At 35.0% G+C, this 12,920-nt stretch overlaps 1 protein-coding gene across 10 annotated transcripts in view; it reads right to left on the bottom strand.

Annotated features, from left to right (window-relative positions):
* The window catches only part of BLTP1 (bridge-like lipid transfer protein family member 1), a 249,850-nt gene that overhangs the window by 32,280 nt on the left and 204,650 nt on the right, over nucleotides 1–12,920 (bottom strand). For 9 of the 10 annotated variants that reach the window (XM_023741142.1, XM_023741148.1, XM_023741141.1 and 6 more), the window contains 8 exons: nucleotides 11,125–11,184; nucleotides 8,906–9,132; nucleotides 7,664–7,794; nucleotides 6,259–6,382; nucleotides 3,912–4,021; nucleotides 3,113–3,203; nucleotides 2,567–2,629; nucleotides 386–627 (listed from right to left, as the gene is read on the bottom strand). In XM_023741142.1, coding sequence (XP_023596910.1) covers nucleotides 386–627; nucleotides 2,567–2,629; nucleotides 3,113–3,203; nucleotides 3,912–4,021; nucleotides 6,259–6,382; nucleotides 7,664–7,794; nucleotides 8,906–9,132; nucleotides 11,125–11,184 — 1,048 coding nt within the window. The remainder of the gene's footprint in view (nucleotides 1–385; nucleotides 628–2,566; nucleotides 2,630–3,112; nucleotides 3,204–3,911; nucleotides 4,022–6,258; nucleotides 6,383–7,663; nucleotides 7,795–8,905; nucleotides 9,133–11,124; nucleotides 11,185–12,920) is intronic. The other variant, XM_023741145.1, reaches the window with a different exon arrangement.

Below are 12,920 nucleotides of genomic sequence, written 5' to 3'. Positions count from 1 at the left end.
AGTCACATGTGATTAACAGCTATGATCTGAGTAACTGTTACATGCCAAGCAATGTGCTAGGTGCTGAGGACACAAGCACAATCGCTGCTATTAAAGAGCTTGAATACTGGTTCATGAACTACATTCTGTATTTTGAAGGAAACTTCCTTTTCTCAAATTGTAAAATTTAAATGATACTTTCCAGATTTTATTAAAGAAGAACAGAAAAGAAAGAAAAATAATACCACATTGAGCCAAGTTACATTAATAAAACATGAATACGTCTCTTAATCTCACCCAGGCTAGGCACATTAAAACTATTTTCTATAAATATTAGCAATCACTTTAGGCTTAGTTCTGTAGTCTGAAATACTAGCTAAGATGTTAAAACAAAAAGGCTACTCACGAGGGTTTTCTGTAAATATAAAACCTTTCCCGCTCGTGGTCTTCTTCCTTTTCATCCTTCTCAGAATCTTCGCTGGTAGAAGACAAACTGTCATCCCGTCGGCCCTCTTCATGTTGGAAAGAAAAGCCTCCTGGAGTCTTGGGAGAACTGAACACGGAACAGGATCCTTCACTATTAGATGAGTAATGGCACGGACCATCAATGGTTACTGACAAAAGGTCCAGTTCTGTCTCTTCTGGAAACTGATTGTAAAATAAGAGAAAATAATCATTTAGGTTTATATTACAAGTCCCTTCTCAATTTAAAAAAAGGAAAAATACATAAAGTTAAACATCTCAAAATGATCTCAGAGTTGAGTTTCCTCACTCTGAACTGAAAGGTTGGTCAGATTTATGAGCACATAAAATGGTACACCAAGGAAGGAAGCAGAATGTCAAACCACAGAAACTCACACCACTGATACACTAAAAATCAGAGTGAATTTTTACTTTAGGTAAACATATATATTCTATTAATTAGTATACACTGTAATTCTTTAAAATAGAATTAAACATGCTGTGGAAACAAAGAAATCATAATGTGATTAACCGTAAATCAGAATGGCAAGAGCAATTAGTGATCAAAGAACACACAGTGTCAGTAGAGTGTACTGTCATCTGATGATGCTTGTGGACGCTTTTTGTGACTGCATCTAAAAAATAACCCTGAATGGGTTGAAGAGAGATGCATAAGTAGTTGTGTAATTAAACATGTATCAATCAATCAAACTTAAAAATGTTGTATTTTAAGGCAAACAGAGTTTGTGTAAACCCCATGCCACTAACTCAGGATTGCACTGGGAGACCATTGTATTTAAGTAGACCAAAAAAGAATAAAACTTCCTATGACCTAATTTCTATTCCCAATTTCACAGGGTTCATTAGTATTGTTTGAGAATGTGATAACTTTTTGTAAAGTGTAATATGCAAGGTAATGCAATTTATTATTTAAACGACTGGATGCTACTATTAGACACATAGCGAAATCCTACAATCCAAATTTCAAATATTTGCAGAATCTAGCTATTTCTCACTTTATATAAAATACATCTTATTGAGTAAATGTGTAAATCAGATTTTTTCAGAACGTCTTCAATTTTTAAAACTTGTGGTAAGAGCTTATATAGGTAAATTATCTATTTTGTAATTCATAATTTTTATATGCCATTTTTTAAAAGCAGGGTACACTGCTATTTAAAAATAGGACTTGAATCAATTGAAATATTAAGAATTACTTAATTAGTAGAATCCACTCAATTCACTGTAAATGATTTACTTCCAAGTTCTTTTTTAGAAAAGGAATGTAGGTCAAGCTCACTATATAATTTAAGAGTTCCAAAACAAAATTCAGCTTGACTGAATTCCGTTTGACTATAGGATACATTGAGACTCTAGCTTGAGACGCGAGTCGGGGAAGGGAAACAAAATATATGCGGAATAAGTGGCAGTTTTTTTTTTTTTTTTTTTTAATGTAACTTGACAGAAAAATTCTAGACAAGGATTTGTATATATTTAAATTTATTTTTACTGTTATAACTTATATTTAGGGAAAATATTTAGCTTATAAACAATGTTATTTCAATTTGTGAGTGATTAGATAGCACATTTTCCACACTATTTTGAATATCAGAATAATTTTTTAAATGGTTTTTTATACATGCTCTTTTATACCAGTGACTCAAAACGAGTAACATTCAATGATTAATCTGTTGTCCTGAGTTAGATGTGATACTAGTTTGAACTACTTTACCAGTCTTTGTTTTATAAGGAAAAGATTCATTTTGCAGTTGAGTGTAGTGAAAAAGAGATTCACTTAGGGATTCAGCAAGTAACTATAATAAATTCCAGTTTTTGGTTTATGATTTGGTGAGCTAATTCAGTCTTTATTGTTATACATTTTAAATACTAAAATAGTTATTAAATTATATAGATATATAGAATTAAAATATATGTGCGCAAGGGTTTATGAAATATACATGATGAAAAAATTCAAATAATCTTAAGCCTTTTAATTTAAAAATATTATGTGAAATATTTTTGAAGTCTGAGTTTAGTTTGAAATGAAAGGAAGACATTTTGAAAGCAGATTTTCAGGGCGGTTAATTAGTTTTAAAGCACAATTTATGTTGTTCTTAAAAAGTACCTGAAAATACCCTTCCCCAGGACAGCTGGATTGTGGTGTACTTCCCCATACTGTATTTTTCAACTTAATTAAAATAATAAGAAAATTAAAAAAAACTCATGAATAAAGAGAAACAATGATTTCAAAGTAAAGAAAAAAAAAGCAAACAAACATTTTAAGATAAATTTTAACATCCTATGAAATTAGAATACAACTTTAAATCTAACCTTCGTTTGGTTTCTCCTGTTATCTATATGTATTCTGAACAAAATACACAAATAAGTACCTAATATTATTTTCATATTACATATTTACTGTTATGGAAAAGACCTAGTTTAATGTGAATTCTCATTTGAAATAAAAGGTATTCAACAAAAACATTTCTACCTAAGAGCCAGCAGTTTTGAAGTTTTTATTCTACATGCAGGACACAAATGCCTGCAGCATGGCTCTGAAATGATTTCATTTTAGGCAGGGATTAGTATTTTGAAATTGTATAATTACTGTACTTTTGTAATTACTAAAAACTATTTAGCAGTTTGTATCTGTGACAAATATCTCTCTTACTGTATCCTGGATATTGAAAGTTACTCTGGGCCCAGGAGATGCTGCATCCACACGGATTTCTGGGAGTTCCTCAGTTTCTCCTACTCGAGAACTATAAATAAAATACAAAGTTAGGAAATACTAATATTATAGTTTTTAAAATAATATTCCTGGACTTCATAAAAGTCTGATTAATGACATTAACATTCTATTTCTAAATATTTACCTTATCCACGGATTTAACTTTTGGCATTGTAGCTCTTAAACTTTAGCATCTCATATAAAAAGACTCTGTTTTGATTGACACAAGATTTTCTAAAACTAAACCATATAAAAAAGAATTCATACCTCTTAACTTATACTGATAATTTATTAGTAAAATAGTATTTTACTGCAATAATATGTAAAATGTCCATTTTGTCATATACTAAATGTGGGTGTATATACTCACACATTTTCTCATTGATAAATTTAGAGCAGCAGCTAGTAATATGCACATTTTCATTTTTTCAGATAGTCTAAGTTTACACATAAAACTTCTCTAAATAGCACTACATTTCATTACTAAAAAGCACACACTACACTGTGGTATAAATGTGATACACAAATTCCTCAAATAAACTTCTTAGTTTGATAGTACCTAGGCACTATTGGTAGGTACTATCAAAGTAAGAGGTTTAATGGTATTTGACTAATACCATCCATTTTTGCCATCTTAATGTTATAATTTTCCCAATTGGAACACATAAATAGGCGGCAGATTCTGATAAAGGAGTCAGCAATTTTGTTCCTTGTTTCATTGGCTGAAATCTTTTATTACCTTGCCCTTTCCATTCGCTTAAGAGGTGGTCTTCCCGAAGCAGAAATGGTTTTAGATCGGCTGTAACTTGGTTTGTAACCCAAGCCCCACTTATCCTTTAGGGAAGCAGCCTAATGAAGTATAAGAGAAAAAGGATGACTTGAAGCAACTGTTTATTATAATATCTGACTTCCTATAAAACATTCTACTATTAAACAAGTTAGTTTCCCCAAGGTCAATAACAAGTTACTCTAAAAGTCACTTAACAATATAGGTGGATCAAAGTAGAGCAGGAATCAGCTACTCCTTAGTCTCAAGGTCAGCTAGGAGGGCTGTGCAATGAGAATGTGAGCACCAGCTGGCCTGACAGAATACAGAAAAGGAGAAAAGAAAAAGATTGGGGGTGGGGGAAACGAAACAGGGTGAGAAGAAAGGAAAGATTAAAAAGGAAAGAACAGAGAGGAAATGAGAGTTAAAGGTGAAGGAAAGGGTTGAGGAGAAAAAAGAGAAGCTGCGGGTGGGAAAGAAACCACCAGTCATCTTAAGTACTACCCAGGGGTACCCCTGCCACAGAACCCCTCTTTATTACAGTAAAGGTAAGGAAGGGTGACTTGAATACTTTCCCTGTTTCCAAATTCCTCTTCTCCAAACTTTTTTTTTTTGGGGGGGGGTAAAGGGTGGGGAGACTAGATATTAAGATTCTCATACAGTGGAAATTTGGAAGGCAAGAGAGGTGTAAAGAGAATTGAGAGGGAAATGTCAAATGAGACAAGTGTTAAGAACTCAGATGTAATTTCAATAACTTCTCTAATGCTCTCTACCTAGTTTTAACAGTCAATTACCAAGTATAAATTACCACACAAAAAGCACACAACCAACATTTTGTTTACATAATATGATTGTTAGGTAGGTAGTAGAAAAACTTTAAAATACAGAATATGATTACAGACATCATTATCCATTTATCCTTATCATAGGACAAGGATGTATAAATCAAACTGAATTTTGTCTTTAATTTAAATAATTCAGAATAATATTAAAAATGGATTCTCTGAGATATTGGGGGTGATCAAGGAAAGATCAATCCAATGGCAAGATCAAGCCCTTGCAACCTATTCCCCTTCCTTTGACTCCATTAGCTTTGATTTATCTGTTTCATATACTGGGGTGCCACTCAAATACCTTATTCTGGGGGAAAAAAAAGAGTTTTAGCTGATTAAGAAAAGCTTAAACACCCATTCACTTTTATCAAAAAAGCACAGTTTTCACACTCGCAAGTAAGACTACCTTGACACAAAGCAGCCTACCTCCATTTGAATAAGTTTTACAATTATTTTCTACCGTATGTTTATAGTATATTTATTTATTTGTTCTGATTGTAATGAGGTAGGTAGTGGGGTCAAAGATAAATAATTTGTTCTTCTAGAGATTCAAACTCTAATGGGGACAACTAAATCTGAGAATAATAAAGCACAAAGAGCTGAGCGCACAGTGGCTGAGAGGTAAAATCTAGGCATAGAGAATGGCATAGGGGAAAAATGGATATCTCAAAAGATTTTCAGAGTTCACATTCGAGTTAAAGACTAAAAAGCAAGTATGAGGCAGCTAAACATGGTGGTTAAAGGCATAGACTATAACGTCTCATGGCCTGGATTTGAATCCTGGCTTCACTAGGATTACTAGCTGTATAAACTTGGTCAAATTACTTAACCTCTCGGTGCCTCACTTTCTTCATCTTTAAAGTGGGGGAAAATAATACAACCTACCTTATGGGGTTATTGTAAGGATTTAATGGGTTGTTATATGTAAAGTAAGGTGACACAAATGGTTTGTGTTCAGCTACTAACTAAAAGGTTTGCGGTTCAAATCCACCCAGTGGTAACACAGAAGAAAGGCCTGGAGCTCTACTTCCATAAGATTCCAAAACCAAACCCATTGCCATCGAGTCGATTCTGACTCACAGCAACCCTATAGGATAGAGTAGAACTGTCCCACAGGGTTTCCAAGTAGTGGCTGGTGGACTCCAACTGCCAACTTTTTGGTTAGCAGCCGAGCTTTTAACCACTGTGCCACTGGGGCTCCTTCTATAAGATTATAGCTATTGAAAACCCTGTTGAGTACAGTTCTATTCTGGCACACATGGGGTTGCCATGAGTTGGAATCAACTTGACTGGATTTTTTTTTCTTCCTAGTACATAAAATCCTCAAAACAGTGCCTGGTACATAGTAGATATGATATTTACAAATCAGCTGGTATTTTCAGCATCGGAATAACAAAAAGAACAACATAAATGTCACAGATAAGTTTTATAAAGTACAAAATAAAAATAGTCTACTTTAATAAAATTCTTCTTAAGTGTTTACTCACTCGCATACTGGATCTCCGTAACTTTTTACGGACATCTCTTCGAATGTCATTCACAGCAACAGACTCTAGCTGTTGATAACGCTGAATTTCCTGGTTTATGGTGCCTTCACTCGCACCCAGTTTTCTTGTTACAAAACAAATATGGAAATTAGTGTAGAGAAATAACAGAGAAAGACTGATTTTCACTTGTTCCTTTTTAATTCTTTTACTTATCAGAATGCCAAAGATTATGTATGGATAGGCCAAAGCCCTTCATACAGTTAACACTCTTCTCTATGGCAAACCTTCAAAAACTTTCTCTGTTGTTTGAGGAAATAGTTCTTACCCATTTCTGCATCAAGAGCCTCTCTGACAATCTCGTGAAAAGTATGGACATACTGCAGAAAAATGTATGTATGTAAAATTCTACATAGAATTTAAACCTCAGGTAAAGATTTTGGAGAAAGAAGTCTTTTGCTTCAAGTCACTTTTTCCCCTGAGAACAAAACTCAAACTGTAATGTAGGTAGGTCAACAGGAGAATGTGAATCACTGGTTAATTAATTCACAGACGAGTCTTTAGGCAACACCTCTCATTCTGCAAAATGCATGTACTTGTGTTAAGTCTTCGAACGCAAAAAACACAAGTGCAGGTGTGTGAAGACTAGAAAAGATGAGGCATGACCACCACCTTTTGGGAAAACAGGAAAACTTCAAAGCCTGGCAAGAAGAATAGTCTGAAAGGGGAAGTATTTACTTAGGTAATCATTACTATCCAGCAGCCAACGGATATGGAAAAAAAAAATTACTACCACCTACTCCCTCCTCTCAACTCACACTACCCCTATCTCAGTACTACAGAAATGCTAACACTGGCAAGCAAAAAAAAGCATGTATTCTGAATCCAGACACATGCAGTTCAAATTCCTACTCTTCATCCTCTGTGAGCCACAGTTTTCTCATCAATAAAGTCTAGATAATGCCAGCTAACTTCACAGATGTTGTGTGGATTAAATTGTGATAATATATATCAAACTCAGGGTAGGTACTGAATAAATGTTAAATTTGTTTTCCTCTTAAACATTTCATAGAAATACTAATGCTAGTAAGAGACTAATGCATATATTTATATACACATATGAAGATATGTATATGTGTATCTACACATGTGGAGAAATACATGATATAAAGTCAGTTGTAAACTGCTCAGAGGTAGGGAGTTGTAAAGAGCACTAGACTAGGATTCTAGTCACTCACTTTATCACTAATAAATTTATGATCGCAGGTAAATTACTAAACTTCTCTGGGCTTGGTGTCTTCATTTATAAACTAAAAGGATTGCACTAGCCCAAATTCAATTTCCTCCATATTTAAAATCCTACGATTCTAATACTAGGGAACACTATATTAAAAATCATTATACATACTTGAGATCATCTATTACTTTGGCCTGTTCATTCAGTTCTCTGATATCTACTATACGCTTCACAATTTTTCTTCCTCTAAGTTCTCCTGGCTGGCTGCCAGATGCTCCTTGTCTTCGATAATCTACAGCTTCCTGAAAAATCAAAAGCATATCTGTCAATGCCACCCTCAGATTACACAGCAAATCTATACTATCACAAAATTAACACCTTAAATCAAAGGAAGCATGCAGGAATCAAAGCCAGCTACATTAAGTATGATGATTGGAATTCACCAGTGATTCAAATCCCTTCATTTTCATAAGGCATCTATTCAGTTGCTACCTACGTTTCCCCACGAGTGAGCTCTGCATGCTTTCAAATGGGAATGGCTAGACTGAGGGGAGCCCATCTCTGGGTCATACAGATAGTCTGCAGGAACAGAATAGCGGTGGTTTGGGGGCGTCAGGCCTAGGAGGTGATTTACAAGTCGCTGCCCAAAGGTGAGCCTGTGGCCATCTCCACTTACTGAACTTCCATCTGAACTCTAAATGATAAACAGTGACATTAATTTTTTACTTTCTTTGCAAAACCAAAACTACTGCATGGTAAAACAGTTAAAATACATTTAAAATATTAAAAAAAATTAATACCAGAATGAAAGCAGAGAATAAATTTCCTTCTGATTACCAAATAACTTGGTATTACACAAAGCATAGATGTAAACACCTATTTTTAAAATGTGCATTTGATTTGGTTTGTGCGCACTTTTTGATATTTCATTTTTTAAACATCTTTATTGAGATATAACCCACATACCAGAAAATTCACCCATTTAAAATGTACAATTCATGTTTTTTTTAATAACGTATATTCACAAAGTTGTGCAACCATCACCACATTCTCAATTTAGAATATTTTCATCACCTTAAAAAGCAATTCCATACCTATTAGCAGTCACTCTAATTACCCTCTATTACCCCAGCCTTAGACAACTATGAGTCTGCTTTCTGTCTCTATAGATTTGCATTCACTTTGCTTTTACTGCTAGTACTTTACCTGTAGGCTCAGGCAAAAGTTAGTTGACAGTCATTATGATACACAGAACTCAATTAAAAGACAATATTTATGAAATGTAGACACAGGGCACCACCACTCATTTGCCTTCCTCCATAAATAGCAACTATAATAACAGTGAATATTAATAATACCCCCGTCTCAGGGTAAAACCCAGTCCTGAGAAGCTCTAACAGTAAGTTTACTTACAGTATGGATAGTGGGAGACATAGTATCAACTTCATCCTCATCTGAGAGGTCAGCTATGTTCACTGAATTTAGGTCAGCAATGTCATCTATGTCCTCCTCTCCCGTCAGTGTTGTAAGGGTGTTGCCCAGAGCATTAAGTCTTTTGCCAATATTGGGATCCATGTGGACATCAATCCCACACATCTTCCACAATACATTGAGTGTCCAGGTTCCAGCACTACTACTTTCTGTTTAAATCAAGAAGTGGTGTTTTTGTTAAGTCCTGAGTATAGAAATTTAAATAATTCTATCTTTAAGAAATACAATGGACAATGGCCACATCTAATGTCTCTCACAGCCAGATCCAGGGACATATTAGAATACGGGACTGGTTTCAGTGTGATGTAGTGTGCATTTACTGTTTCCTCTGTACAGCACCCTTCTTTTCTCCTGTGAACTGTGGGTTCCCTCAGAAACTCCCAAGATGATCCACCCTCCCACGGATATAGTAGGAATTGCCATGATTCTCACTCATCAGCCATAATTAATTAGATAATTGGTCCAGGTGAGCGTCAAAGCTGGAAAAATAAGAGTCCTTCCCTGAACTTGAGAAAAGATCTGTCCCTCTTTAGTGATTGAGAGTGGAGTTAAGGGAGGCTCATGAGCTGCTGGCAGGCATGTTTCCTGCTATGTGTAAGGAGTCAAAGTAAGGAAAAATGGAGCAGCCACAGAGAGGAGCAAAGACAAGAGCTGTTCAGAGTCCTGGTGACAGTTGAGATCTTGGTTCTAGTTCCTAAGGGCCTCTGAACTTACGTAGTTCATTCTCTTAACTACTATTGCTGTATTTAAGTGTGATCCTGAAATATCCTTTATATAAGCTCTTCCTTTTGCTTAAGCTAGTTTGGGTGGGTTGTTGTCATTTATAAACAAAAGTCCTGACAAAGATTTTCAAATAAACTCTCCCCCACTACCTATGTTTGCCCCACACATCCCTCTTTCCTTCTAATATTGCTGCTGGAAATTTTCCTGACTTTTTCATTTCTCTGTCAGTGGGACTGCAGATCTTGATGTTTGCTGAGACAGCTTACGTAGGATAAGCACTGAGGCTAAGCTTGGGAAAGATAAGAGGAAATAGTAAGAAGAGAAAGGAAATCTATAAACCTTAATCAGCTTCTGCCCTCTCAACATCTTAACACAAAAACCAAACCTGTTGTTGCCGAGTCAATTCTGACTCATGTGACTCCACGTGTTAGAGTAGAAATGTGCTCCATAGGGTTTTCTTGACTGTAATTTTTATGGAAGCAGACTGCTAGGCCTTTCTTCCACAGCACTGCTGAGTGGGTTTGAACCACCAACCTTTAGGTTAGTAGACAAGTGTAAATTGTGCCACCCAGGGACCTTTCTCAACATCTTAAGAGTACCTAAGTGTCTCCCTTCACTCACTCTGCCCAATTTTATACTAAGTGAGATAATAAAAATTCATATTGTGCTATCATCTTAGTTAAGACACATTATTATTTCTATGGTTATCTTCTAGGGTTCCCCCCACCCTAATCCTTGAAACTGTCCCTCTGATAGTGTTATCACCTGCCCTGTAGCTCAAAAAAATATTCAATGGCTTCCCACTGCCCACCAAATCAAGTTGAAACTCCGTATTTCTGCATTTAAGATTTCTCCCATGTTATTTTTCACACAACTCTGTTCCAACTAAACTGGACAACTCAGACTAGACACTGTACTTTGACATGATGATTGATATTATTCTCTCTACCAGAATTTTCTCTGCCCCATATCTCCCAGTTTTAGGTTAAGAAACATATTACTCATCCTTCAAATCCCTGCTTAAATGCTCATTTTTCCATGACACTTTCTCTGATCCCAGCATCCCCCCATATTTGGAAAATTTCTCTCCCTCCTGCAAATTTCAATAGCGTTTGGCATTTTATATTTTATTGTACTATTCACTTATCCCAGTGTAATTCTGCTGCATGTGCCTTCACTACATTATCAGAACTTAAATTTATTGAGGGTAGAAAATTTATCTTATTCATCTTTGTCTTTCCTAAAACATTTAGTAGTATAACTACTGAATAAATAAAAAGCTCAAATACTACTACAAAATAGTTCTAAAAAATATAAAACACTAGAATTAGCTTAACTAAAAGATTCTTATACCATCAAAATAAGGGCAGAATTCTACCTGACATACATTGCCAAAGTAATACTGTATGTGAATTTACCAGCTGCTGCTTGTCCTGTTGTCCTTGAACATACTTCATAGGTACCATCTGGAACTACACCTGCACAAAAATCACCCGAAAATAGTTTTTAATAAAAATACACTGTGATTAAATACTGTAGTCCAATTTTTTCACCCAAAGTTTATTATCTAAACACAAATAGGATCACCAGCTTTTATAGGTCTCAGTTCTTAATGTGCAAAATGAAAGGGCTACCTTAGCTGACTCCTAAAATCTATTCCACATCTCAAAATATCTCACTCCATGATATTAACAACCGAACTGCAGTTTCATCTTTACATTCTGCATGTGGTTTACTTAATCTGAGTGACAATACCTGGCCGATTCTAAACCTCTAGTTGCCTTCCGACCAGCATCCAGGATGCTATGACAATTGCCACCATGAGTGAATGGCACTTAGAGTACACAAATGATTTGAAAATGATTTTTCAATAACTAAGAATGGCCACATTAGGTCAGAGCCATGATTCACCATCCCTGTCTTCTTTGACAATGAACATTTTATTCGAGAAAATAACTAATTGCCATGATGTCAATCTCATAAGGTCAGGGAACTATCACAGAACATATCTGACTTTAACTCTGAAACATTTACTACCACTTAGCTTTAATTTGACAACTTCAGCTTCAAAAAAGAGGTTAATTAAATTCAGTTTTAAACAGTAAAGGACATACTATCCTTCCAACAACTTTTAAACAAAGTAAACTCTAAAGATAGAATTAAGACCCCTTCTTAGTAGGGTTTCAAAGTGGCTCATTCCAGTTCAACCCTCTGTTGAGAATTTGCATTGCCATCCCAGATATGCTGAATCAGAATTTACATTTTAACAAGATCCCCAGGTGATTCTTATGTGTACCTGGGGATCTTGTTACAATGTAGATCCTATCTTATGTATAACTAAGAATCACCTGGGGATCTTGTTAAAATGTAGATTCTGATTCAGTACATCTGGGGTGGCAATGCAAAATTCTCAGCAGAGGGTCAAACCTGACTGAACAGGTTTGAAGACCTGTTTCTTAGTAATCCTTAACTGAAACCAAATATCAGTATAAACCTGATAGTACACATCTTAAATTAAATGTCCTTTTGTAATTCACTCTAAATCCTAAATTGGTATTCAAATGTTATTCAAGTTTGAGTTTTCTATTCATTTTCTAAGTACTATGGTATTAAATTTTTCTTTCCTTATTTTCAAAATAGAAAAATCCCTCCAACTTAAAAATACCACAATTTGTTTTAGAAGAAAAGGTCCCTTTGTTAAGTGAAAATTTCTATTATGTAGCTTTTTAAGAGATAAGACAATAAGTTTAAAATCCAAATGATATTTCTGAACTATCTGACATCTGTGCCTCACATGGAGATTCTAAATTAAGAAAGAACTAGATCCAGGTATGGAGCAGAAGATTCACTCTTAGAGTGATAATTACAAATCAGAACAAAAACAAAAATCAAAACCTAGATTTCCCTTTCAAATTAAAAAATTCTAGAATGAACAGAAAACTTTGAAATATGAGTAATACAACTGAAGCCAAGTGAAAGGAAGAACTATTAAAAACATAGTAGAAAACTTTTAGGAGTTCCTCTCTCAAAAAGTGGCAGAGAATAAAAACCAATTTGCCTATTTTATAACTTGGAAATCCAAAAATGCCAATAAAACAGCTACTCCGCTCACCTCCTCCGTGACCTCCCCGCAAGAAACCAAAACAATAAACATGATACAAAAAAGTCAGTCAGTACCCTCCAAAACCCAAACTAAATTACTCTGATGAGCATT

Source organism: Trichechus manatus, unplaced genomic scaffold, assembly GCF_000243295.1.
Source record: "Trichechus manatus latirostris isolate Lorelei unplaced genomic scaffold, TriManLat1.0 scaffold00174, whole genome shotgun sequence".
Classification (NCBI taxonomy): Eukaryota; Metazoa; Chordata; class Mammalia; order Sirenia; family Trichechidae; genus Trichechus; species Trichechus manatus.
This window is presented reverse-complemented; position numbering and strand designations above follow the sequence as displayed.